Source organism: Eleginops maclovinus, chromosome 17, assembly GCF_036324505.1.
Source record: "Eleginops maclovinus isolate JMC-PN-2008 ecotype Puerto Natales chromosome 17, JC_Emac_rtc_rv5, whole genome shotgun sequence".
Classification (NCBI taxonomy): Eukaryota; Metazoa; Chordata; class Actinopteri; order Perciformes; family Eleginopidae; genus Eleginops; species Eleginops maclovinus.
The window spans coordinates 6971226-6996015 of NC_086365.1; the positions used below are offsets into that span (position 1 = coordinate 6971226).

Below are 24790 nucleotides of genomic sequence, written 5' to 3' on the forward strand. Positions count from 1 at the left end.
CTTTTCTGTTTCAGGCTGGAACCTCTGAGGCTGTTTACTCGAAGCGAGGGGCTTGTGTATGAAAAATGTACACAAACACCGCACTAACAGGAAGACTGTGACAGCACCTGCTGAGATGTAGAAAATACAAAGCAGAGGATTTCACTATTTACATAAGGTAGTCCAGTGAGGAAATAAACAAGCCATTCTGTGGGATCTGTTTCTGCTTCCTGGTATCAATACTGAGAGACCTTCAACATCTGAAACAGAATATGTCCATTTATGAATGCCGAATCTATTCTCACAGCATGACGCCTAACGCACTCCAGATGTGGTAACGCAGAAACGAGCCTTTACATGTCTCACTGTCACTCATATGACATTCATAATCTGCTGGGGGTCCGGTGCCAGCCCGCTCATAAAGAGGCAGTCTGGGAGAAATAAAGAAGGTCCAGAGTGGTCAGCAGATTTACTACCGAGCTGTCAGTTAGTCATCTGTAAAGATGGAGCATCCCAAAAATGTGCGGCTCCTCTCGGGCCCCATTTATCAACTAGAGACAGAGATTGCCGTGTCAGGCCTGATATGATATACCGCGTCCAGTCAGGCCTCTTAGCTAGTATCAAGATATCTGGACACAATGTTTGTTTCTACAAGAAGCTCAGTTCAACTCAGGGCTGGAGGGCTGTTAACAGTTTCAGATCATCTCCCAACAACAACAACAACAACAACAAGCTGTGACTCCTCTGTTTGCAGCATAATGGAAACATGAAGGATCTGAAATAGTTTATCAGATGCTTTATATTCTGTACTGATGTGTGTTTTCCATCTCTTTCTGTGACATGTGTTCCTCCGCACACTCTATCAACAGAAGTCTTCTCATAATATCGCAACTTGTCAAATAAAACGGAAGACAAACAACCTTTGCGAGATTATGATGGAAAGTTTTGACTATTTTCGGACATTTTATAAACTCAAGTAAACAAGTTAAGGTTGAAATTTTAAACATAGTATGCACAGGTTGTATCTGATAAACTAACTCCATGATTATCGTCCTCTATTTTAAATGCAATAAAGTTAGTTATAAGTCTGAAATCTGAATGGAGAGCAGGTAGCAGTTCGACTAAATTCTTAATAAGAGATACGAATTTAGAGAAGATTGCAACTCATCTGGCTTTTCATGTCCAGCTCTGGCAGCGGTTTATTTGCTTATAGAGTCGATATATGTGTGTGTATGTGTGCATGGACACACACCTTTTCCCCTGTGAGACAGGACTAATGTATCTGATATGTGCCGGTGCGAGAGGCCCTCTGCAGGCATGTGGTCCTGGTTATCAGGCCTTACCTCCCTCCGGTATGCAAGTATTACATGAAACCTGCTGCAGTGATCCTGCAGTCAGAACCATATGTAACATTCCTCGGGATCATCTGTGTTAAACGTGGCGCCAGGTCCACTGCAGAGCCACATCATATTTTTGTATTGCCTCTCTATCACATAGAAAACATACACTGTTAACAACCTCCACCCAGCTCGTTTTTATCAGGCCTTATTAGCATTTTTAATTAGCACCTTTCAGCTCAAAAAGCGGTGCTGATGCAGAGCATGCTGTCTGAACAGCAGGGAAATGTTCACCACCATCTCATGGCGTTTCAGCCAGCAGCAGCAGCAGCAGCCCCGGTGATGACAGAAAACTGAGTTTCATCGTGTTGCTTGAAACAATATTTGATCACCCTCATAACTGTTGATTCAAGATTTTGAGGATTACAGTTGTATAAGCCAACTGAATCACACTAATATTTATCCTTAGCTGGACCGATACCTGCAAGACTACTTAAGCTAGTTGCTGAGAGAGTGAACTAAATCCTAACAGCAAAACAGGGTCGCTTCCGCTTGATTCAGATGTACTTTAAAACCTAAAAAAGAAGGTGCTGTTGCAAATTCTTGTAGTACAAGCAATGCAAGCAAATAAAATGCCTTTGAATAATACACATGCAATAGCTGCGCAGGGTAAAGGGTTAACATGACTTCCTGCAGGTATGTGCATTGTACACTGCAGGTTAATCCTTCGTATCTTCAGCCTTTCATTGATGTTCCAGTTTGGCATTCTCACAATTATTTCTCCAGCCAGCATCAAAGACTAAGACCGTGGAGTTAGTGTCTAAATGAAAACAGTATGTGAGAAAACAGCAAACACATCTCATAACAATAGAGCCCACGTCACAGTTAAGCTTGCCCATAATTATCATGACAATCGTGGACGTCATAAGAATAAATCTCTGCAGTAAGCAATGTTTTCATACCAACAGTAAACTGTGATCTCTCCCAGGATAGGGACTTTCATTAGCATGTTTTTCTGGTTCATGTATACGGTCTTTTTTTCTAAATGCCAGTCAGGCATGTGTATTTGAAGAGCCCCTCTCTTGAATTGATTGAGTGCCTCCAGTAAAATTGTGAATTTTATCAGAGAAACGTGTTCAGAGAAATGCTTTGAGCGATTCGCTGTAGGCAGCCGGACGGAAAGCCACCTTTTCATGGACTAAAGTGGCATTCCTTCTGAATTTAACAAGCTGCAGACACATATTGTAGATCCCATCAAGCCGTGAATGCTCAACAAAGACATTTGTGTGTTGTATCACACATTCAAATTGGCCTGGAGCGTTCCTTACACTACAAACAAATGCACCTACTCTAGCTCAGTGATAAAGTACTTGTTTTATTGTTGATATTTGTCTCTGTATTCTTAGTAGCTCTGCAGCCGGGGCTTATGGGAGCTGTCAGCGCCGCTCAAGCATGATAAATAAAGTTGCACAGGCTTTGTATTGTGTGCAGTGAAGAAGTCGCCCATGAATTACACTGACCTTGTCTCGCAGATTCATATCCCAGACAGGAGGTGTGCACTCTGTGAAACACTGCCAAACGCTGCAGCGGTAATGGGATGTTTTCTGCAAACACAATATGGTTTTATTCTCAACCGGGCTTCGTGTCACAGAGGGGTACCGGTGATCAGTTTATCCCTTAGTGATAGAACTAATCATCAGAATATGAATACCAGGGGAATTGGGTTCATCATAAGTTGCTCCTTTAAACATAAAATGAACACCAATAATTGTAAAAGCAAGTTAAATAAAAACTGTAAGTCAAAACAATAGAGCAATAATAAAGTAAAAATGTGCACATAGAACTATATTTTTGGAAAAATAATAACAATAACAAATCTATAGAAATGTGTATATTACAATGTGTCCAGTGATGTATTAAAGATAATAATGCACAGTTTATGATGTCTGCTATAAGCTGTTTGATATTGCACAGTTCAGTCTATTTAGCTGGTTCTAACTTGTTTTACTCAGGATTTAATTCATACCAGTCCCATACGGTTGATTTATTCTCACGCTAGCCACCAGATGCAGGAGATAACCTCACTGTGCTTTAGCTTAAGGGTCTTTTCTCAGACTCACATAAAAGAAAGATTCTTGCTTTTTGTTTTGACTGTTACAGGATGGGCATCGCCTCCCCACGTCTGCTGTCCGCTCCGACCTCCCCTCACATTGTTGTTTTGACTATTTCAACCTGTTTTCACCACGGAAAATAATCAATCCAGTCCACTGACCCTCGTCAGAAGGCAGACAGACTTTGAATATGAAACTTGCCCATGTTGGATCTTAACAAAAACAGATTTATTAACGTTTCTTGGGAAACAAATGTTTCCTATGTAGTCAGGCTCCTGTGGGAAACCAGCAGACTGGGTTTCCAGGTCAGTTGTGTTTTCAAAGATCCTGTTGGGTTTTATTCAACTTTACACTGGACTGTGGCAGCAAGAGAGTAAACACCCATTTACATATAGACAACATTTTTTATTTCTTCCCTGTGATCTGTTGACTGGAGGCGTTCATAGAGGTTAACTACTGCTTGAAAACAATATTACATCTCAACTAAAAATATTATATATGAGGCTCCAGTCTGACAGTGGTAGTAGTACTGAAACGAATAATTCAAGGAATGGAAAATCACGATTTCAACTTCTTAAATCAAACAAAATATAACTTCAAAAACTTTTAGGACATTTGAAGTCCTTAATTGAATCCTAACGTTATTGTCTATAACCCCATTATGCAAACTCTTGATATTAAACATGTTCTCTAAAAGTTTTCATTGGTTAAAGTCCAATAATATGTATTTCATTTAATGGGTTTAGGCCAAGCACCATCCATCTGTCTTTTACTAAATTCCTGAAGTGACAGTGTATGGAAAATATTGAACAGCTACAGAACAACTGGCATTTCAAGTCAAGCCCGGGCAGCTGTGGGATTACACCAAATCCTAGAAAATGTCAGTTTTTCTAAAATAGCATCAAGTGCTCTTAGATCCAGGTGTTGCCTGAATCAGATCAGGTGCGCAGAAGATGAATTATTTATTGTGCCGCTGCGGACTGCCCTCTTACTGTCCTCCATCTTAGTAAATCTATCCAGGCTTGAGCCAGGGAAGAGATGAGGGCTCGGTATCTCATCCACGGCTGATGGATGATATGTCACCGAGACACAGAGGCTGGTGCATGCTAAGAGGCGGGCACACCGTTTCCCCCCTCGCCAAAGCCAAGTTCTGACTGATAGATAGTCGCAGAGCAAAGGACCCTCGATCAAACCTGGGACCCTTCACCGCACAAGACCTCAGGATAGGGGGGGATGCGTATTCATCTCACACACCTCATTTTTCCACGGAAATGCTCTTTTAACCGCAGGCCGTTTTCAAGGGAGCATCACTGCTGTATGATCTAAGCAACCTTTAGATCATACAATAATGGGAAAAGAAGATAAACATGTTGCAAAACAAGATTGCCTTCCACAACTTGGGGCTATAGGGCTCCTGTTGGACTATTAAATGGAACAAAGCTCATCTATATCGAAGCTCAGTGGCAGCAAAACAGTCGCGTACAACCTTAAGGCTTTCTATAAATGAGTCTCCTGATACATTTGTCTTATCCTGTAGATGGAGGGGTTTTTTCCTTTTTGGCGAACCCTCTCCACCCAAGGATGAACCAAACAAATGATACCTAAAAACTCATCTCATATCTACTGCTTTCATGAAATCAGCTGCAAAGCACTAATTTCAAAGGATTTAAAGGGAAGTTTTAGTTACGATAATCTTCAGTATGAAGTTTCTCCAAGAATGCCACATAAAACAGGCTAATACACAAAATGCTGCAGAGAAAATTCATACAAGAGAAGGAAACATAAAGCATAATGTTAAAGTAAATACTTCTCTGTGGAATCAAATACTTCTTCTGATTAAAACGTATTGTATTACCGTGTAAAATGTGACTCTTCAAACTCTGCAGTTATTGTTTGTGTAAGGTGATTCTTTCCATTTTGTTTCAGGAAACCCCCAGATCTGGGAGCGGCCGCCACAAGAGGTGAGTGTCCTTTCATTATCGGGACTTGGAGCTGAGTTTATCTGCCTCAGCATCACTAGTAATGTGTCAGGAGACGGAACAGAGGCCGGGATGAGAAACACAGTTCGAGTCATTAATTACGAGAGCAGATTCCCTCTGAAGGGGTCCGAAGCCCTTCTCCTGGTGTTTTCAATGTGGATTATTTGCCTCCCTGCTGCTCTTTCATGTTTGATGGCTCAAAAATAGATGCCTTTTAATGACATTTTTGAACAGTGGTTGACAGGACACCATCTGGACCTCGTAAGCCCCGTCTCTTCCCTGCGTATCTGGTAGGGCGTTCTCAAGAACCATCATTTGCTTTAAAGGTTTGGAGTCCAAAATCAGTTTTCCATTTCGGCCAAGATTGCTTTACAAGATTGCACTTGATAAGAGGCTTTCAAACTTCAGAAAAGATTGAAGCTTGCACCAACAACTCCTTCTGGACAGATACTTTTCTTTTGATTTCCTAGAATTTACGGTAGAAGTTTTGGCACAGAAATTGTGGACGAAATGAAATATGCTTTCATCTGCTTCCATTATGCTTCCCTACAAATTAAATACGAGTGACTAAACTCTTGAAGGAAATTGTAGTGATTAAATGAATCCTCACAATGCAGCCGTTGACACACGATCGACTTAAAAAGTGCTGAAGTCCTTTTGAGAACCTTGCCGTGTCCAGCATGAATTCATTTAGCTTTTTTTGTTTGACGCCGTGGCCAAACGACCGTGTTCAGCAGCTGACATTCAGCCTGGCCTGGAGAGAGGGCGGCTGCTCTCATCAGCTGGCCCGGCTTCACATGGACACTCTGCAGCAGAAAACTCGCCAGGTGGGCCGGGCAGCACAAGAATCTGACAGAGCAACTTTATCGATACGTGTCTAAACTATAATTTCCCCTCTTTCTGAGCCTCTCCTGCTTGAGTCCCTTATCCTGTCTCTAGATTCATCTGAACAGTTTGAACTGAGTGTGTTCTGCGCCGTTCTGATATATCCTATAATTTGTATTATATTTATTTAACCATATCTCCCATTGAGATCTCATTTTTAGGAGCTATACTGTGCGTTTTAGAATGTCTTATCTATTTCAAACCAATATTTAAACTGATATTATACATGTTTTTGGACCATATACTAGTTAGGGTCAGATTAGTTTAGTTTTGAGGGTATTTGTTTGGTGTTGGGTGTTTCAGTATTATACATAAACTCTCCTATTCTCAACTTATCTGGGTTTCCATTTTCCAATACCTCTATTACCTCCTTTATGTCTGATGATTTTGGTTGTATGTTTAACTCTTTGGGAATACAATTTTAGAAATGTTGGAGATTACTTCAGGCATTTAGAAATATTAAAAGCAACAACTTTTAGGAGCATAGCTGCTTAATTCCAGAGCTAACAGAAAAGGGTCCATAGATGAGTTCAAATATCTAACACTTAACTTAGCTTTTTCTGCTGTTAAATATGTTTGATAAAACTATGAAGCTTTTGTTGCTTATTAGCTTTCTAACCCTGTATTTAGTGTCTGAAGATCCTTCTACCTGTCAATGTATTAGCTAAACTATCTACCAATTCTAACTCATTTTAAATAGTTCAGGTGGCTTAAGATATTTAAGTCTTACAAACCAAAATACACCTGCTCCAGCCCTGCCTACTTAAAAAACTTGAAATCTCATCAGCCCCCCCCCCCGTATTCAAAGAGACGTGGAGATATGACTGATTACTTCCCCAGCTATAAACAGCCCTGAATGGCTTGATGTGTCCTTACTCTTCCGGGTTTGGCTTGTATCAGGGTGAGGCGGGTTGTTACTCTGATGTTTGAGCACTGCGTGTCGCGGTTTCCCATGTCGTTTGTGGACAAATTGACACTTGAGTTTGTTCGATACATAGTTCTACCTGTGGCTGCTGCTGTTATTGGCTCTCCTGTCAGAGCTTTCTCCACTCCCCCCCGCTGAGGCTCCTGAGGGCGCGTGATTGGCTCAGCCTCTCTCTCCCCCAGACCTCACGCTGCAGGGTGCTAATGGGCCGCAGTGTGATATTTAGTATCGAGGCCATGGATGTTTAGGCTTAGCTTCAACACCTGCTGTGTGTTGTTTGTGTGTGTGTACAAACAGGGAGATATTTCTTGAATCACGATGACATGCAAGGATGTTTGCACACATGCCATGCCATTCTTTTGTGGCTTTTATTACGGTCTCATACAGAGCGGACGCATTCGTTGTCACGCTATGTAATGTATACGTGTGTCCATGCAAAAGCGGTTAGCGTGTGTGCTAGTGCCGATAAAGACTATCCTTGAAGACTGCATGAGAGAGACAAATAAAATACACGTTATCTTGGCGTTGGCGAGTGCCAGGGATAGCGTTTCAAGCACTCCCTCTTGTGTGGCTCTCTGTAAAAATGAGCAAGAGTAAGCCGTCGGTTCTGTAAATGTCACGTCGTAGGAAAACGCTGCTTCTGCTTGGGAATTAGAAATGCCAGAGAAGCCTCAAAGAGGAAGGAAACTAAGGAGGGGAGTCAAGATGTTAAGCGTATGTTTACACCATGTGGCTTGTGTCTCAGTATCAGGAATCCCATATTTGTCTGACAGCAGGGAAATTTAAAGCGTGCATCAGAATAAAGACAAAGTAAAACAAAAAGACTAACATATTAAATGAAGAGGCAAGCCTCACGAGTTTTGTGTATATATATCTTTGCAAATAATTTGACTCGTATTGCAATTGCCTTATGATTTAAGAGGGAGTGGTAGTTTTCTCATTATTCTCATATCTATTGAAAATCATTTAATTCATCATGGTGTGATTTCTTTTCTCTGTTTTTTGCAGGATCTATTCAAAGTAAAAGATGTTTTTTTTAAGTCTGCAGAATATTATTTGTAGACCGGGACAACAAAAGTACTGTAAAGTTGTTTAATAATGGGAGCATCGTAGTTGGCAGATCCTGAAAAGAATGCAGATGGTACAAAGGACTTATATTTGTCCTTTGTCTTGAAACACGCAGACAGCCCCCTTCAGACAACCCGGTGTAGCCCACTGACGAACAGAATCATTTTCATTCCCAGGGAGGATTTATAAACCTGGCACAGTGTGTTCCTACCGGGGAGAGTTGTGTAGTTGTGGGTGCAGAGCCAGCAACTCATTCCAACTTTCCCCGTTATCGTAATAATGTCAGTAAGAAATTCTCCTGCGCATGAATATTCTTTCCTCGCTGCCCCGGAATCCGTCTCTAAGTAGCGAGAAGGTGAACAGGAGAAAAGTTTAATGTTCTGCTCGAGCTGCATACAAAAACCTCTTGTGACCCCCGCCATTCTTGAGCCTATTTGAAGTTATAATATGTAAATTGTTTCATAATCAGAATCCTTTTTGCACCAACATTTCAAATCCTTAGCGGCCTCTTCTCTCCAATAATGGAATGAAAGGCAGAGGGTTGTTAATAATGCATGTCTAATTGAAAGGGCAAGCAGAAAATGTTCCCACCTGTTCTTTTAATGATGGATGTGTCATCCTATTAAAGTTTCCTAATGTGGCCCTGATTCATAACTTCAGACAGTCTGAATACAGTATTGGACACTTTAAATAGTGGGAATAGCCACAAAATGCTCCAGAAAGGTGATGTGTATGTGTCACATTGCAGATTGAGTTACCTTCACTTTTAAACAGATATTAATTGACTGTAGAAGTTAGATATTTAGATGAATAAATGTAGACCTCCTCTCTGCCATCAGGAGTTATATATGGTGAGGAGAAATAGCCAGCATAGTATATTAAGGTAGGTTTACTATAGAGCCTAAATTAAAAATGGCCTTTCCCTTAGAGATTATGTGAATGGGGGAAATGAAGTCATTTAATGCGACTTTTCATCTTTTCTAAGAATGTTATTTTTCACTAGAACAATTTAGGAATTCAAAGTAAAAAAATAAATGAATGAGCATTTGAGTTGCATCTAATGTCGTGTTTATGCTTTTGTGTGTTTGGAACAGCTCTTCAGGCCCGGGGTCTGAGGAAGAGGCGGGGGGGAACAGCAGACAACGACACAACCGTCAAGCCAGAGATGGGACTTTGGAGAAAAGGATGGAGGAGCTGGAGACGGTACGTCTTTCGCCCCTGGGTTCATATTGTGCTAGGTTACAGTCGTTCTCCACCTAGAGAAACTCAAGCCAGTTACACTGTGTCTAAAAGGAATAGCTTCATAAAGTGTGTGTCACCAAGCTAGGGCCAGGAAGAGATAAGCATCAAAACGGGAAGTGTAAACAGTAGTGATAAACAGCTCACTCTTAAATGCACATCTTATTATATAACGTGCATGTGTGTGTGGTTTTTCGATAGTGTACTTCATAAATATCCTACTTCATTGGCATCTGATCTGGGTCCGGATGAGTCAGAATACACATTTTTGGCAGGTTTGATCTCCTCCCTGCTGTGAGTCAGTGCTGCTGTTCTTGAGAGTTTTATTGATATTTATAGGAACATCTTGCAGGTTTTTACTTTGGCCAATGAGTTTCAGTGATTCACACAGCAGTTCTTTTTTTTAATAAGATGGAATAATGATGGAATAAGAACAAAATGTTCTCTTTAATATTCTGCTCTTTTTCTCTGTTCTTTTTTAATCAATTCCACCGTTTTAATCAGATAGCAAATGAACAGCTCATTACATGTTGGCCACGTTAAATCAAGGCCATTTGTTAAATTATATATCATTTTAAATTCTTTATTTTCTTAAATTCATCTCCCTTCACTAAGGTGGAAAAGCAGCTGATTTGTGATTAAAAGTCTCAAGAATATAAGTCTGTTGAAGCAATACAGATGTTCTTTATTATAGAATATATATTTATGAATTAAAAAAATACATTATTAGATGTAATTAATAACATTTCAACATATGTGTTACTCAAAGTCATTTTCACGTCTGTAAATTGACACTGAGGACATACACAGTGCTATCCTGACCTGACCCAAAACATACATGATCTCTTCCTTTAACGTGCTTTCTTGTGGCGTTAAATCATCTTCCAGTATGCCAAGCGTGTTACCGTCAAGGTGTCAGATTCACCCTTGAAATAGGATGTTCTGAAGGAATATCAGCCAATGAGAGCAGCCCTGAGGAAGCTGATGTTTCACTGGGTTTTCCCTCCTCTTTTTCCCTGTGTGTAGCCTAAGCTGAATCGACCCAAACCACCATGGAAATATGAAATCACAGAGGAATGATCCGTTGTATATGCCATAACTTCCAAATCCTATCAACTTTTCATAGCTTTTTTTTTTTTTTTTTGGAATGTCCTCCCACAGTTGTGAGAGCCTTTAACTGCTGCACTTTGTTCAGAAGAATTTTCACTTTGACACCTTTGATCGGTTGCCCGAGTTGTGATTTAATGGTTGAGAAGTGCGGATCAGAAATCCTCCTCAGTGTTGTTGAAGCGATGACCTTTTACGGTGCAGATATGTCTTTTCCTCCTACACCACTCCAATCTGACACTCAACCCCTCACTGCTGCCACTGCAACAAAAAAAAACTCGCAATAAAATGTCACTTTGGTGGCTTTTGAAAAAAGCTTTTTAAAGTAAGAACAGCTTTGACCTCAGTGGCTTTAATGTGAGCTATTTCTCTGAGTAAAAGCTCCGGAACCATTTCTAAAATCCCATTTCATGCACTTATTTTTGTGCATTGTTTCCTCAGGCGGGGGTGGGTATGTCGAAGGTTGGCTCGTATGAGATTGCTGCCAGGTAAAACTCTTGAGACTCCAGCCTGCAACGTTAAATCCTTAGACATTACTTTCATAAGCCTCACAAGTACCGACAGGAACAGTACGTTTGATCTTTAAACGATATTTCTCACAGTGAAACCTGTTCTACAACGCCAAATAAGATCAGACCACAACCCAGAGTTGAAGGAAAGCCACGTAGCACGATCAGAGGTGCTGTTTCAGAATCAGGTTTATTGTAAAGTCACACAGGAATTTGGAAGTATGAGCAATTAAAGGGGCCATATTCGTCTCATTTCCAGGATTATAACTGTATTTGTGACATGTTTATATGCTTTAATGTTCAACAAGCTCTTTATTTTCCTCATACCTGTGCTGCAGCACCTCTTTTTTCTCCCTCTGCCTGAAACCAGAGCCCAGTGTGCTCTGATTGGTTAGCTGGCAGCTCTGTCATGATTGGTGAACTAATTAAAGAGGTCCCGTCCCTTAGCCGATCAGGTACAACATGATGGAGGGCTAGCCCATAGAAGTGCAAGTGATGTCATTATGTCACAGAAGTAAATAAGGGAGTCCAATGGAGGCGTTTCAGGCAGGTGTGGGGAGGAGTGTGTGGGAGAGAACTCTGGAGAGAACACATTTTAGCCTTTGCAGACCACTTGACAAAGTGACAGGCTGCTTCACCCGCGCTGTCTCAGAGAGATACCGCAGGCCCTTCATCCCGCAGCGCTCAGACTTTACAACCACCCCGGCCCCTGGTAGACCCCCCACACACATAACACTCCTGTTGTGCAATATGTATTTACCCTAAATGGCTGCGTATTATATACGTTGACCTGGCTGCTATATCGCTTAACTGTCACTGTGCATTTAGTAAATTGTGTAATTTCTAGTTTTATCTTTAATATTTTAATGCATGCTTTTTGACTGATATTAAGCTATCTTTGGCTCTTTACTTGCTGTAACAATGTACATTTGGCCTCGAATAAAGGTATTCTGATTCTGATACATGCTCAAAAACCTATATAACACACTACAGGGAAGGGAAAACCCCAAAAGCAGAATAGGGCCTCTTTAAGTTGTTAACTATTACTATAAGTCTATTTAAAAACACACAAATAATAAATAAGAGGAAATGTTTACTAGAAATATAAATATACAATATAAGAATATGACTAAGAAAGAGGTATCATTCTCTCACTGAAATCCTTTCAGTGAGCAATGCCCCAGGGGGAGTGTTTTTGAAACTGACAATTGCCATTTCCAATAAAACTGAGGTAATTACAGTTTTAAGCAATTGTGTGAAGCTTTTCTTCTGTTAAAAGACTCTATAATTCATGTAATTTTGTTGCTAATATGTGTGTGTTTGCAGGAGCTGGCCAGAGAGCGCCAGGAGAACGAGCGGTTGCTGAAGGCTCACGAGGAAAAAGACGACCTCATCGGGAAGCTGAAGGAGGAGATCGACTTGCTGAATAGAGTGAGTCCAGCCTACGGTTTTTATTCTACTCTGGTGTCTGATATTTTCAACGTCCCTTTGTGGTCTCATGTGTGGGCGGCCTGCGTGGGTTGGAACTCATCATGTGGCATTTTAGTCCACTTTGTGTTTTTCTACTCTGATTTGTTTGCAGTCCATTAGGATTTAGACACGAACAAACTGCTAATTTTGGATCTACACACTAACAAGATGACGGCAAGTAGTTATATGCATTGCATGTACAGTTTGTTTCACCAGGGTCTGATGACATGTCAGCCTCAAAGTTTCTGCTCACAGTGTTGCATGCCACATTAATGTCTTATTGATTTCTCCAGCTAAAACTAATTGGCTGCCCGGTGGATAAGAATCTCAGACGTGATTGTACGTCTCAAGCTAATCTGAAAATATGTTTTTTTTACTTTGTGTTGGCTGGAATTTGAGGGCTTTTCAGTTATATTAGGCAGTTCTCCCCCAAGAGGGTTTTGACAGATCGTTTTGTTGGATAAAGCAAAGAATAAAAGAGATTGATGTGTAAGAAAGTGTGCAGATGCAGCTGAAAGCACCATCTATTCCACAGTCTTCAACTTTGAAAAACAATCCTTTTTTTTTCAGGGCTATGAGGTTAAATCTCTCACTCTACTTTCTTTTGATTCACCTCAGAATTCAAACCTCACATTCAGTAAAGTAGAGCCTCAGGCCAAACTTAATGATCACCAAATTACAATCTCGCAATCTTCAGCCAATCAGTGAGCTATTGTGAGTCGTCCCAGAAAAAAGATTACAATCAATAGACCGGCTTTATTCCACCGCTGCCTGCCAGGCCTCATTTGTATTTAAAACGCCGTTCATTCGTGAGGTTTTTAATCCAGCTGTGTGAACATGGCACTTTTTGAGTTGATGGGCTTTTGGACTTTTTGCTATGATTACAGCTCTAGTTTAATATCCTTTTTGTTTTCTTAGTAAGTAAGAGGAAAAGCAAAAACATGTCTCCTGTTAAAAGATATGAAATAGTTGTATTTAGTCATGAACTAGTCATTATTAATAATATTATTAGTAATTATTAAATGAGTATAAAATAACAAATGATTCTGGGTTTAAAAAGAGTTTTTGTGAGCTACAATATTAAGTATTTATTCATTATGCACGTCTTGCAAATCTAAGTAATTATATTGTTAGAGGGCGCACACAACTAAATTAAATAAATACATCTAGTTTTTAGCATCTGTAAAGAAAAACAGGGGATATAAGACACTTTCATCTGTAATGTCCCGATCTCAGCAACTAGTCCAATAAACGTTGCCGGGTTATTATCCCCATGATACTCACAGCCGCTCTGCAAACACTGAGAGCAATATTGCATCCCGCTGATAACATCACACGGACAGGAAGCTGGTCAAAAGAAGAAGGCCTTTATGTAAGGACGGTAAACGTGCTGATAGCCATCAGAAATGTCCCCAAGAGAGGCTCCCGCAAGGCCTGATGGGAAAGCAGGAGATAACCGCTGATCCAGTCTCAGTGCAGGGGAAGATTGAAGCCTCAGTGAAGTTTATTTGGGAGAGAAAGAAAAGATAACTGCTGGACTTAAGTCTTCCTCTCTTCATATATTTGAAGAGGGAAATCCCTCTCACATCCCGCATACATCAGCGTGATTAGAGCTGATGAAATCTTCCATCTTATCAAGAATTAAGTTGTATATTTGGTACTTTAAAAGAGTAAAGGGATATTTCAGATTATGGGATTATGTTAGGCACTTATTCATAGTCAGTGTGTACCTTCAGTATAAGGCAGATGGAAGTACTGAAAAATGCTACCTAAAATATCCCTATACTCCTGTCTGCTCCTCCAGACTGAAAGGCATGCTCTACTTACGCTGATACCCTGACTACCGGTATGTCTAAAGACATCGGACAACCCTGCTTCAAAACAGTCCCTTGAAACCTGCAAAAAACTATAGTTTAGTACGAAAATGATTTGGTGTTTATTACACACTTAGAGCAGTGGAAAAAAGGTGTGGAATATACAGAAACATCCAAATGAATAAGGCAACATTAATAAGAGATGGGGAGAATGTTAGTTTGGAACACTGTTTGTGTCCCTTTACTGAATGTTAATCCAATATTCTCTCTTTATTAGCTCTGTCTTTTTAACTGCTAAAGGCTCACTAGCTACACGCTGTCTGAGCAGGTAGTAAACAGTGGGCTTTCACATGAGGAGGATAAACCAAAACAGGGAATTTGCCACCCAGAACACCAAACAAGTGACTGAAGCTCATTCTAAAACGACATAAAAGCCAAGGAGAGCTCGAGTCCAGGTGACCCTTTTCTATCTGTTCAACGCTACCACCCGCATTATTCACACTGTCACATTGTTATCCCATGAATATCCATTATTCTTGCTTAAAAGCATCAACGTCATGGCGACCTCCTCAGTTTTACTTTCTCTGTGTGCAGTAGATTTTGTCTCAACAGCCACGCGATCACCAGGAGAAAACAAAAATAAGGAGTGTCAAAACCGAGAGCCTTTCTCATTTGCTACTAATTGGAGCTGCTAATGTCTCATTTGTTGCCATCAAGGCTGGCTGTAGGGGGGGGGGGGGGGCAGCAGCAGCAATAACGCTCTCTTGAGTGCCAGTCTATTGACTCTGTGCGTAATGCACTCCGAGTCAATAGACTGGCACTAGAAATACTTTCCCCACTTAAACTGTGCAATTCATATTGAAACTAATTCACCGCTCTATATATTTTATATATTTACAAGCTATATATTGAAGTACAATGTGCACATTTTTACTTGAATTTCTAGATTTATATTTATAGTTTTTTTGTTTTATTCAACAATATACTTAAACTCCTTCTGTTTATAAAAATATATTTAATTTATTGTATATATGTTGTCCTTATATTGCACATCTTACTTAAACATCTTAAATTAATATCCTATAACATGTTCCTTTAAATATCTTCATTCTATTTTAGATGTTTATATCTATATATATATTTTTTTTCTTTCTCTTATTTTTATTCAACCCAATTTTCCCAGAATAAATAAAGTTTTCTGATCCTGAAGATTTCCCTCAGACTAACACTCACACCTGGCAGGAGCCTCAGAGCTACCGTGGTTGTTGAATGTCCTCTTTAACTGTTGGCAGGAAGTATTAACCTCGTTTTGCCCTTTGATCCAGGACCTGGATGACATTGAGGATGAGAACGAGCAGCTGAAACAGGAGAACAAGACTCTGCTGAAGGTGGTGGGTCAGCTGACGAGGTAGAGCCCTCCCCCTGAAGATCTGTTTCCTCCCGACCTCCTGCGGCATGTCCTTAAATCGGTTTGATTCTGTCTCTGTGTGTAAGAGGTGAAACTATAAAGTAGCACAGCCTCACAGCCTTGAACCCCCCCACCCCCCACTCCCGAGGAGGACTTATTCCATTGGTTGTGAAAGCTGAGTGAACTAGAGGCAGTCTGACTTGGAATGATTGTCATCATATACATATTTAATGTAAATGTATTGTATATAGGCCATTTAGATTGTTCATTTTGGGGGATATTTCTTGGTAAGGTCTTTAAAAGCAAAGGTAAAATGAATGTATGTGCTCAAAAACAAGCACACAAAGTCTATTAAAACGTGTGTAAAGGTTTAATTAAAAAAGCCTCCGTAATCGCAGCCGTCACCCAGGTAAAATGAAATGAAGTGCAGTTTTATCAGTGGAACAATGGAGCTTCTTTTGAGGACCAAATTCAACTTAATTACTGCTACTGCACCGTCAGCAGGCTCGCAATACAAGTGAAGACATTCTGACAGCTCTATCAAATAATGATTTAAAGCCAGGTGCTTTCTAATTGAACATGAGTGCAAGATTAACCTCAATCCAAATCGGAAATCTACAAACCAGAATGAAATTGTATTCAAATGATTCCAGTTTTAACGTTACCCCACGCAAGACTTTATACGTGCTTTACGCGTTTTCATTGTGAACATTGGAGTATTGTACTGGTCCTGAGGGTGTAACCTTCTCGCTGTGTATATATATATGTGAAATCTTTTTTAAAAGCTCTCTGTAATTGGTTTACTAGATATGTCTTTCCAATATTTGATAGGCTGCTCTGGTTATGGCATCTAAGATGTGTGGAGTGAGCTACAGTGCATTTTTGTGAGTATGATAACCAAATGAACTGAAGGAACATACTATAATGAAATGCATCTCTTTTTGTTTACTCAAGGGAACAGGCTTGGCTGGTAGTGGCATTTTACTTTCTGTATTTAGATCCTTTTTATTCCACTGAGAAGCAAATAATCTGTAGGTTTTTAGAAGGCTCTGCTTCCACAAATGGCACGTGTTTTGGGGGGTAGGGATGATCCCCTCCGCAGACACTCATCACAGATCTCTTTCCATGACATTATGCATGTACAGAAGATTAAGTCATTTAATAAAAGTTTGATTATCTCTCTCCTCAGTCGACTCGCTTCTGTTCATTAAGACTAATTTGATGTGATGATACCATGCCACTGTGTCGCTAATGCAATGTGACGGTGGCGGGGGGCTCAGTTCCTCTGCCTCTCTCTCACACACACACACACACACAGTTATGATGATTCAACGTGCCAATCACCAGCCTGACTGCATACGGCCCGCCATCCTGGGACAGAAAGCTCCACGGACGCTGCATTACGCTTCTGAAATGCATTAATTCCCTCACCTGGCAGGACTAATGTCAACTCAATCTCCAGATAATGGCCTCTCTCAGCTGCGGGCTCTCTCTATAATCCCTATTAGCATTTTTATGAAACATTGTATAGGGTCTGTCATTTAGAGGGCAAAGACAATTCATATCTGCCTATAGTTTGTCCCGGCTTCTGGTCGCCTCTTTACGGCAACACCAAGACCTTCCAGAGTTCAGAGAGCGTCTGATCACTCAGAGGATTATGGTTCCACTGGGCCTGAGTGTGTTTTGTCAGTAAAGCGTGGAAAAGAGTGGATATCTGTTTTTGTTTTGAATGTTTGCAAGAAAAGGTAAGAGTTTTTCCAGTTTGTAATCTTGTTAAGTGTGAAGAACGGTTCACCCAGGACACTAAGGCCATGGCTTTAGTATTTTGTCTGGTGATTTAGGGTGTTTACACTCTTCATAACGGTATGACATTAATTATTATTTACGACCGCATATTAGGGCTTTGTTAAAAATAAATGGATGGGAATGTTAATCAAGAAAAAAAAGTGGATATTTTCTATGATTAATGTGGTAAATTAACATAAGAAAGCTGACAAATGTCAGAAAAATGTACTTCATTATTCTGTGAGATTATTAAGTCATAGGTTTTCTATACAAATAATCAAGTTGTCTGAAATTAAAGTCCCACATTAACCAGAATGTGAGAGGAGAATGCTGAGGAGCGTTTTTTAAAATCACTTTATGATCACTCCTGTCGCCACTTAGTGGCAAAACAAGCCTTATACGTCCGCAATGGATTAAAACAATCATGTTTTTGACATTCCAGAGAGTAAAAAGCCTGTGGACAATGAATGTTGGCTTCCTGACACAATTATGAACCTTCTTTGAGATCCCACTCAACAGTTGGACATAAAACAGATGACAGTAACGAAGACCAGTCAACATCTCTGACATGAAATACCAAAAACATTCCATCAACATTGCTGTGATATATTTGCTGAAATGCTATTTATGCTTTTTCCTTTCTGCACCATATAAGCACATTTGCCTTGTTGCTATATCATGTCTTGTAATGATGAGCATGTATCCAGTCTAGTTTGTTTTTGTGGTTCTGCTGTGAACAGGAACGTCTTCCTCCCCATCAGATCCTGAGAGGCTGATGGCAGGACACAGATGAGAGGCAGGCCTTATCTTGTTCGTGTAAAGACACGGCCATATTTCATTATCAGTTGCCTTCTTGCTTCTGATTCTGCGGCCAATCTCCTCCCATCTCCAGGGTCTGTGGTGCGCTGAAGCACTCATCCAGACACGGAGGATGGCGGGGTCAGAAAGCGTACTGGACGTATTTGTTCAATTTCCTCTGCTCTATTCCTTATGCTCCACTTTGCCACAGCAGCCTATTTTTTTCTATAACTAGCCTGAAAATGCACCTTTAAACCTCATTATCTCCAAACTAAGTGATATTCGAGGTGACACTTTGAAGCCGAATCCAAATTGAAGTGCCCTTGGGGATGGGAGATGATTGCGTTCAGACCCCTCTTCCCAAGTCATAATGTCACTCTGTACTTCCAGCACAATCTTTTTCAAGTAAGTGAGATTTCTCCGTCTCCCCCCCGTATGAAAGCCCTTTTTTGAAATCACGCTGCCAGTGCCGTTTTCCTGAAGACAAACAGCGACGGTGCCGGAGCTGGAACTGCAATCACAAGACTTCAGACTCCTCGCATGCACTTCCCTCCACACCTAGACTACATGTGGAGCTGCCCTTTGTTGAAATGCCCTGTAAAAGTCAATGCATACTAACAGAGTTCACAAACTGAGAGGAATCAACTAATGGCCCTCCAAAGGTGTGACATTTACAAAATGGCATAATTTAACTCTTCAGAGGAAATACTGAAGGGAGGACAAATGGGTTTTTTTGTTCACCAGAAAGGATAATACAGCTTGTTCTAAAAAAATATATAAATGAAGGATAATTCTACATTGATAATACTGTATGATTAGCCAGTGTTTAGTTCCAACGGCTTTATTCCATTTTCAGTTCATTTAAAGTACATTTTGTCACATTTTGACGAGTGACTATTACTTTATCCAGCAGCTATTACATTACCAGGGGCTATAAACCACATCTAGACCTTTCTATCTGCCCCATTTTATACCACAGATACCTAAACATCCCTCTTATGCTAAAATGACTCCTGTCTACTCTGAACACCCATTATCCAAAAAAAAAAGAGATCTATTTTGGACAGCACTACAAACCCATATTCTGCTCTGTCCTTTGGCCTGTTGGCTTGTGCATTAGTTGGGATTCTATATCTATGTTCCACCTCCTGTTTTTTATTTGGACTAACTCGTTTGTCCAGTGGATTCTTGTCTATTGGGCTTTGAATAAAGTAGTTGTTGTTGGTAAGGCTTTTATAAAGTCGTGGAGTAGAATAAATAAGGATCAATTATTTTTCTCACATCCAGAAATGTATTCTGCCACGGTATGAAAACCCTTCTGAATATATTTATCCAGAGACACTTTTTGATTTGGACTTCCATATTCATGAGGAAGCTGGAGAATAAACACGGAGCACCTCCAGCTGACAGAGTATGCAGGAGGTTGACTTCGCTTGAAATTAACAAAAGACAAATGTTTTTTCCTCTCACTTCACCTCAACGTCTCTCTTTGTCATTCCTCCGGGGTGTACAATAGTTCCAGTTAGAGTGTTAACCCTATTTTAAGGTGTTATTTGCTTTGTATTGAATATCTGGTACTATGTTTTATTCATGGGCAGTAAGTTGGACCACCGTTTAAAGTCACCGAGGGCAAAATGATGTTGATGGGGCGCCCCAATTAGCTATGAGCAAAGAAATATGGAGGAAATGTTATGGTCACACATATCTTTATGGGCCAAAGACATACAGATGAAGTTCCCTGGTGGGTTATCCGGGTCTGAGAGTCTGCAAAGCTTTTACATTTCCTTTCCACATGAAGTTTTACACATATTTCAAGATAATGTCGTCGGAGTAGTTACACATCCAAATTGTAAAGAAGCATATTTTTGCTTTAAATTTTGAGCGTGATTATTACTATTACTACCTTTAATGTGCATATGCAGAAATTCCCATTAGGTCATAGAATACCAACAATAAACTTATATTATTTAACTTTTAATGATAAGTATTGATATTGTTATAAAAAACTCTTCAAAAAAGAGATAAAACATATATTTTTTAAGCCATTCATATATGATATGACACACACACACACACACACACACACACACACACACACACACACACACACACACACACACACACACACACACACACACACACACACACACACACACACACACACACACACACACACACACACACACGGACGCAAACAGGCAGAGGATGACAGACTTCAGAGGCTTGTTACTCCTGTGGGAATTAAGTCATCTGTTCTCTTTCTCAGGGCTCCCCGGGGTTGTCATGGCAACGAGATAAGACATGTGTGTATCCCAATCAATCTTTAATAAATGTGTGTCCAATCATATCCTTTCAAGTGAGAGCGGACCCCCCTCCATTGCACATACACACATACAAGTCCTCTTCTTTTAAACACCCACTGACAACACACACTCTTACACACACATACAGGATTTATATAAAACCATCACACTGTGCTCAGAATGCCAATGTATTGACTGGGTGACTCAGACTTACTATGAGAGTGATGGCAAAGTGCCGCTTTAGATTTGCCACCCACAGCTTCTTAATGGCTGCTGGGAACATGATCGATGCTTTATCTTCGCACTGCGTTCATTTAAGTGAGTTGCACGGTGATAAACAACAAGCATTATTGTTCCAGAAACTAAACCAGCCAACGAGTCATCCTGAAGAAGGTGGAGAGATTCCCCTCCCAGCATGCATCACTTCCTCCAGTGGGTGGCAGTGTTCCCAGCTCATTAGTGTGAAACCAAAGGGAGTCCGTCAGGCCTCTGATGTTGTTTCCTGCTGGAACACCCTCAGAATATAACAGATATAGAGTATTTACTTATTTAAATAATACATTTTTGTATTTGTAGGAAACAAGTACAGAGAAGCATTTACATCTGCAGAAGCATTGCTTTACACATGTATAAAGCTTAAGCTAATTTCCAACACAGGTCCCTAGATGGGCATTGATATTTAGAGTATGCATTAAAATGTTACAGTTTAACATTTTAAATTGAATGCATATAATACAGATGAATTAAAAAACAAAATAATGACTATTTGAAGTCATGTTTTAAAATTCTCTAGCTTTCACCAGGACATGTCTGTTAAAAGTGATTCTAAAAAGTTACACAGTGGCGGTTCTAGACTAATTCTAATTTGGGCCCGTGATGGGGCCAATAATTATACGAGAGGGGCACATTTAATGCAGGAGATGAAGGACATTTGAACATTTTTTGTTTAGTATATAGTTAAAATAAAAACATAAATACCATTATTGGTGTTTGTCAATGACTTTGTTACAGTTTCTTTTGGAAAACATTAAATGTATAATACGTACATTATTAATGCAGCCAAACTTTGTTTTTATTTTATTTCTTAATATTTGTTGGGATTTGTTTCAGTAACTTAGTTTCAACTTATTAAATTACATTACTGAACCAAATATATCCCTGTTAACTTTGGCCCAGGTTACAGCACAGAAGCTTAGTATTAATGAATTGCATTATCATAGTTTTGTTCTTTTGGAGTAAAACTAGAACCTCCCATGCACTTACATACACGTGAAAGATTGGAATATTTATCAAAAACAACTTCAGGATGAATCAATGATGAAAAATGTGTGTGTTTTATCCAGAACTTTGGCTTTTTTGGTTGTTAAGGGATGGTCGTGACATCCTGTAGTGGAGCTTCTTCTTAGTCGACGATGATGCACTTACTGTTACATAACACCCTGCTTCCTCATGCTACTGTCTGTTAATACCAATATATTAATGGAATACATCACCCTTTTATCCTGCATGTTCCATTATGAAAAACCTCATTTATGCCCCATCTTTTATTTATGATGTGTTTATCATTGACTATGGTAATCCGGTTGCACAAGCTGCAAAATGCTGTTCAGTTGTTGCCACTTCCATCATGTTTTCCCCCTATTTGGTCTTCCATTTTAATAAGCCCAAACCTCCAGAGAGGGAGCATGTGAATCTGAATGTTGTTGATGACTCACAAAGTCCGTGCCAAGCAGAATAGGAGGCGGCTCTGGGGAGCATCAGCAGCCTCTGAAGGTCACTCTACGCTGTTACCATGACAGCGCCGGCCTCCCTTGGAGAACTTGTGAGCCGTTTGTGTTGCGTGTAGCGTGATTTAAGAGGGGGACCTGCGTTGGGATGCGAAAACAACAACTCCTGCTTGTCATGTACGAACATACAAACATGAGCGTCCCCTGCCACCCTCTTCCTCATCATCATCGGCAACAAGTCAGCAGGGTCTCGAGAGGCAGAGGTGCTTGTTCAGCCCTGAGCACAGTCTCATTCTCTCCTGGGAACGACACGCAAACACACACAAACATTGAGAGGGTGGTTAAAAACATTTATAATAATCGTTCAGCTGAATCCTTGGTGACCGGAAAACAAAGTGTGACTGCAAACACTCATCATCCATCTGTCACCTACACTTACTCTGAAAATCCACTGAAACGCAGCCGTCTCCATCCTCTTTGTCCTTCCATTCACATGTCAGCCATCACCACCCACGGCTCTTTGCCCTATCTATGGAAAAACGTGTGCTGGCAGGCGGTACACAGGTGGTGTATGGCTGAGTAGGAGTGTGCAGTTCATCCATATATGCATGATCATTCCCATGGCAGCTCACTGGGGAGCGCACTTCATAGGAAGTCTTAACAGGGCAATTATCCCTGTAAGGTTTAATTTGACTCCGGATAAATGTGCACTTTCCTGTAGGGGTTGAACCTTGTAGACAGGAAAACCTCGGTTTCAACTCTAGCTGTTCATAGCAATCCTTGGAATTATGGTTTGTACATTTGAAATGAGGTGCAGGTAGCTAGGACATGTAAAAGTGTATGTGTCAACTAAAGTAAATCTGTTTGCAACCTTTCATTAATCTACTGATTTACAATTAACTTAATTTCAACTGTCATTTGGCCACTGTTTCTTGTGTTTAAGTATATGTTTTTCATTTCGAAAACAAGAGAAAAGATCAAAGATTTTGTAGAAAGTGAACAAGATTCATTTTCGTGTTTAAATGTTGTATGTTTTAGCACATTACCTTTCAACTGCACTTCATGCTAGTATTTTCCCATGTTGAAATTGATGTTTACCTGTCATTAGCTTATGTTAATTTCTCTATTTTATGAACACAAAGAAGCAGAAGCATTGACCTAGCCTCAGGTAGGTTATCCATCCGATGTTGCTTTCATTTTATTTTAAGAGTCTGGTCACCTTCACATGGGAAATCACTTTATGGGGACTCCTGCTTTGGAAGGCAAACACTAAAAAAGGAAAATGAGATTTTAATTTAAGTTAAATATACCTGCTTGCACCTGACTAGAACTCAACAACCGCTCTTTTCACATGGAGCTGGACTGAGCCAGGTTTTATATTTTGCCTCTCTTAACCATGTGTTATCCATGAGCTGTGTGCAGCCTTCTGTCCTGTCATTTGTTTTGGTTTTCATAACTATTGCTGTCATTTAGTTGCTGCCAATTCTGTTCTTTTACAACTGGCTAAATGCTTACTTTCAACCAAATACTTTCCAGCTGCTGCATAAAAAATTAACCACGTGTGCACATCTGACACTGTTTGTGTGTGCATGCCTGTTTCTGTGTGCTTGTGTGAGTGCAATATTTTTGCTGTGATCCTCTTTCCCTTTCCAGATTTTTCCGTGTTGCTTCACTGGAGCATTTTGAAACAGATATTCAGACCCCGCTAAGCCGAGTGGGCCTTTAGGAGCATCATGGGCAGGTGACACATGGCTGAAAAGGTCATTCTCCACGTGGTGCTACCCATGATAGCAGGAATCATCCACTGGGCGTATGATGGTGCTGTATAGATCCAGGAAAAGCTGTATGACTGGTATTAAGTGGCCTTCAGAAAGGTATGAGAAATATTGATATCAAACACAAAGAAAAAGCAAGACAGTGAGCTCCCACATATAACCTTCTATTGTGTATCTTTTTGTACAACAGCCTGCACATTAAGATTGTTTTTCTCAAAACCATGACAGGATCTTGATGTGTTCTGAAAATCTGGCTGTCACATCAGATGTTAAAATCTCTACCAGTCCACAAGAGACCTCTGTAACTTTGGCATCTGTCACTATGAAAGAAAAAAAAAAGGGAGCATATGGGATTGGGGAGACAGAGAGGGAGCAAGAATGGACTGGAGCAAGAATGGACTGGAGCAGCATATTTTCCACTCCAGTTTACATAATGGATGGCTGCGAGGGTGATATTGCAGAAAACGTTGTGAAACAGCAGTGTTGATGGTGTTGAAACTCCTCTCGAAAGCCATTAGTGATTAGATAAAGAGTGTAGATGGACTTGTAATGATGCTCTCCTGCATGTTCT

At 40.3% G+C, this 24790-nt stretch overlaps 1 protein-coding gene across 1 annotated transcript in view; it reads left to right on the forward strand.

The window, feature by feature from the left end:
- The window catches only part of pawr (PRKC, apoptosis, WT1, regulator), a 50389-nt gene extending 33370 nt beyond the window's left edge, over positions 1-17019 (forward strand). Inside the window, exons 4-7 of the mRNA XM_063905655.1 lie at positions 5354-5388; positions 9379-9487; positions 12466-12570; positions 15749-17019. Of these exons, the coding sequence (XP_063761725.1) occupies positions 5354-5388; positions 9379-9487; positions 12466-12570; positions 15749-15835 (336 nt within the window). The 3' untranslated portion in view covers positions 15836-17019. The remainder of the gene's footprint in view (positions 1-5353; positions 5389-9378; positions 9488-12465; positions 12571-15748) is intronic.
- The last annotated feature ends 7771 nt before the right edge of the window (positions 17020-24790 follow it).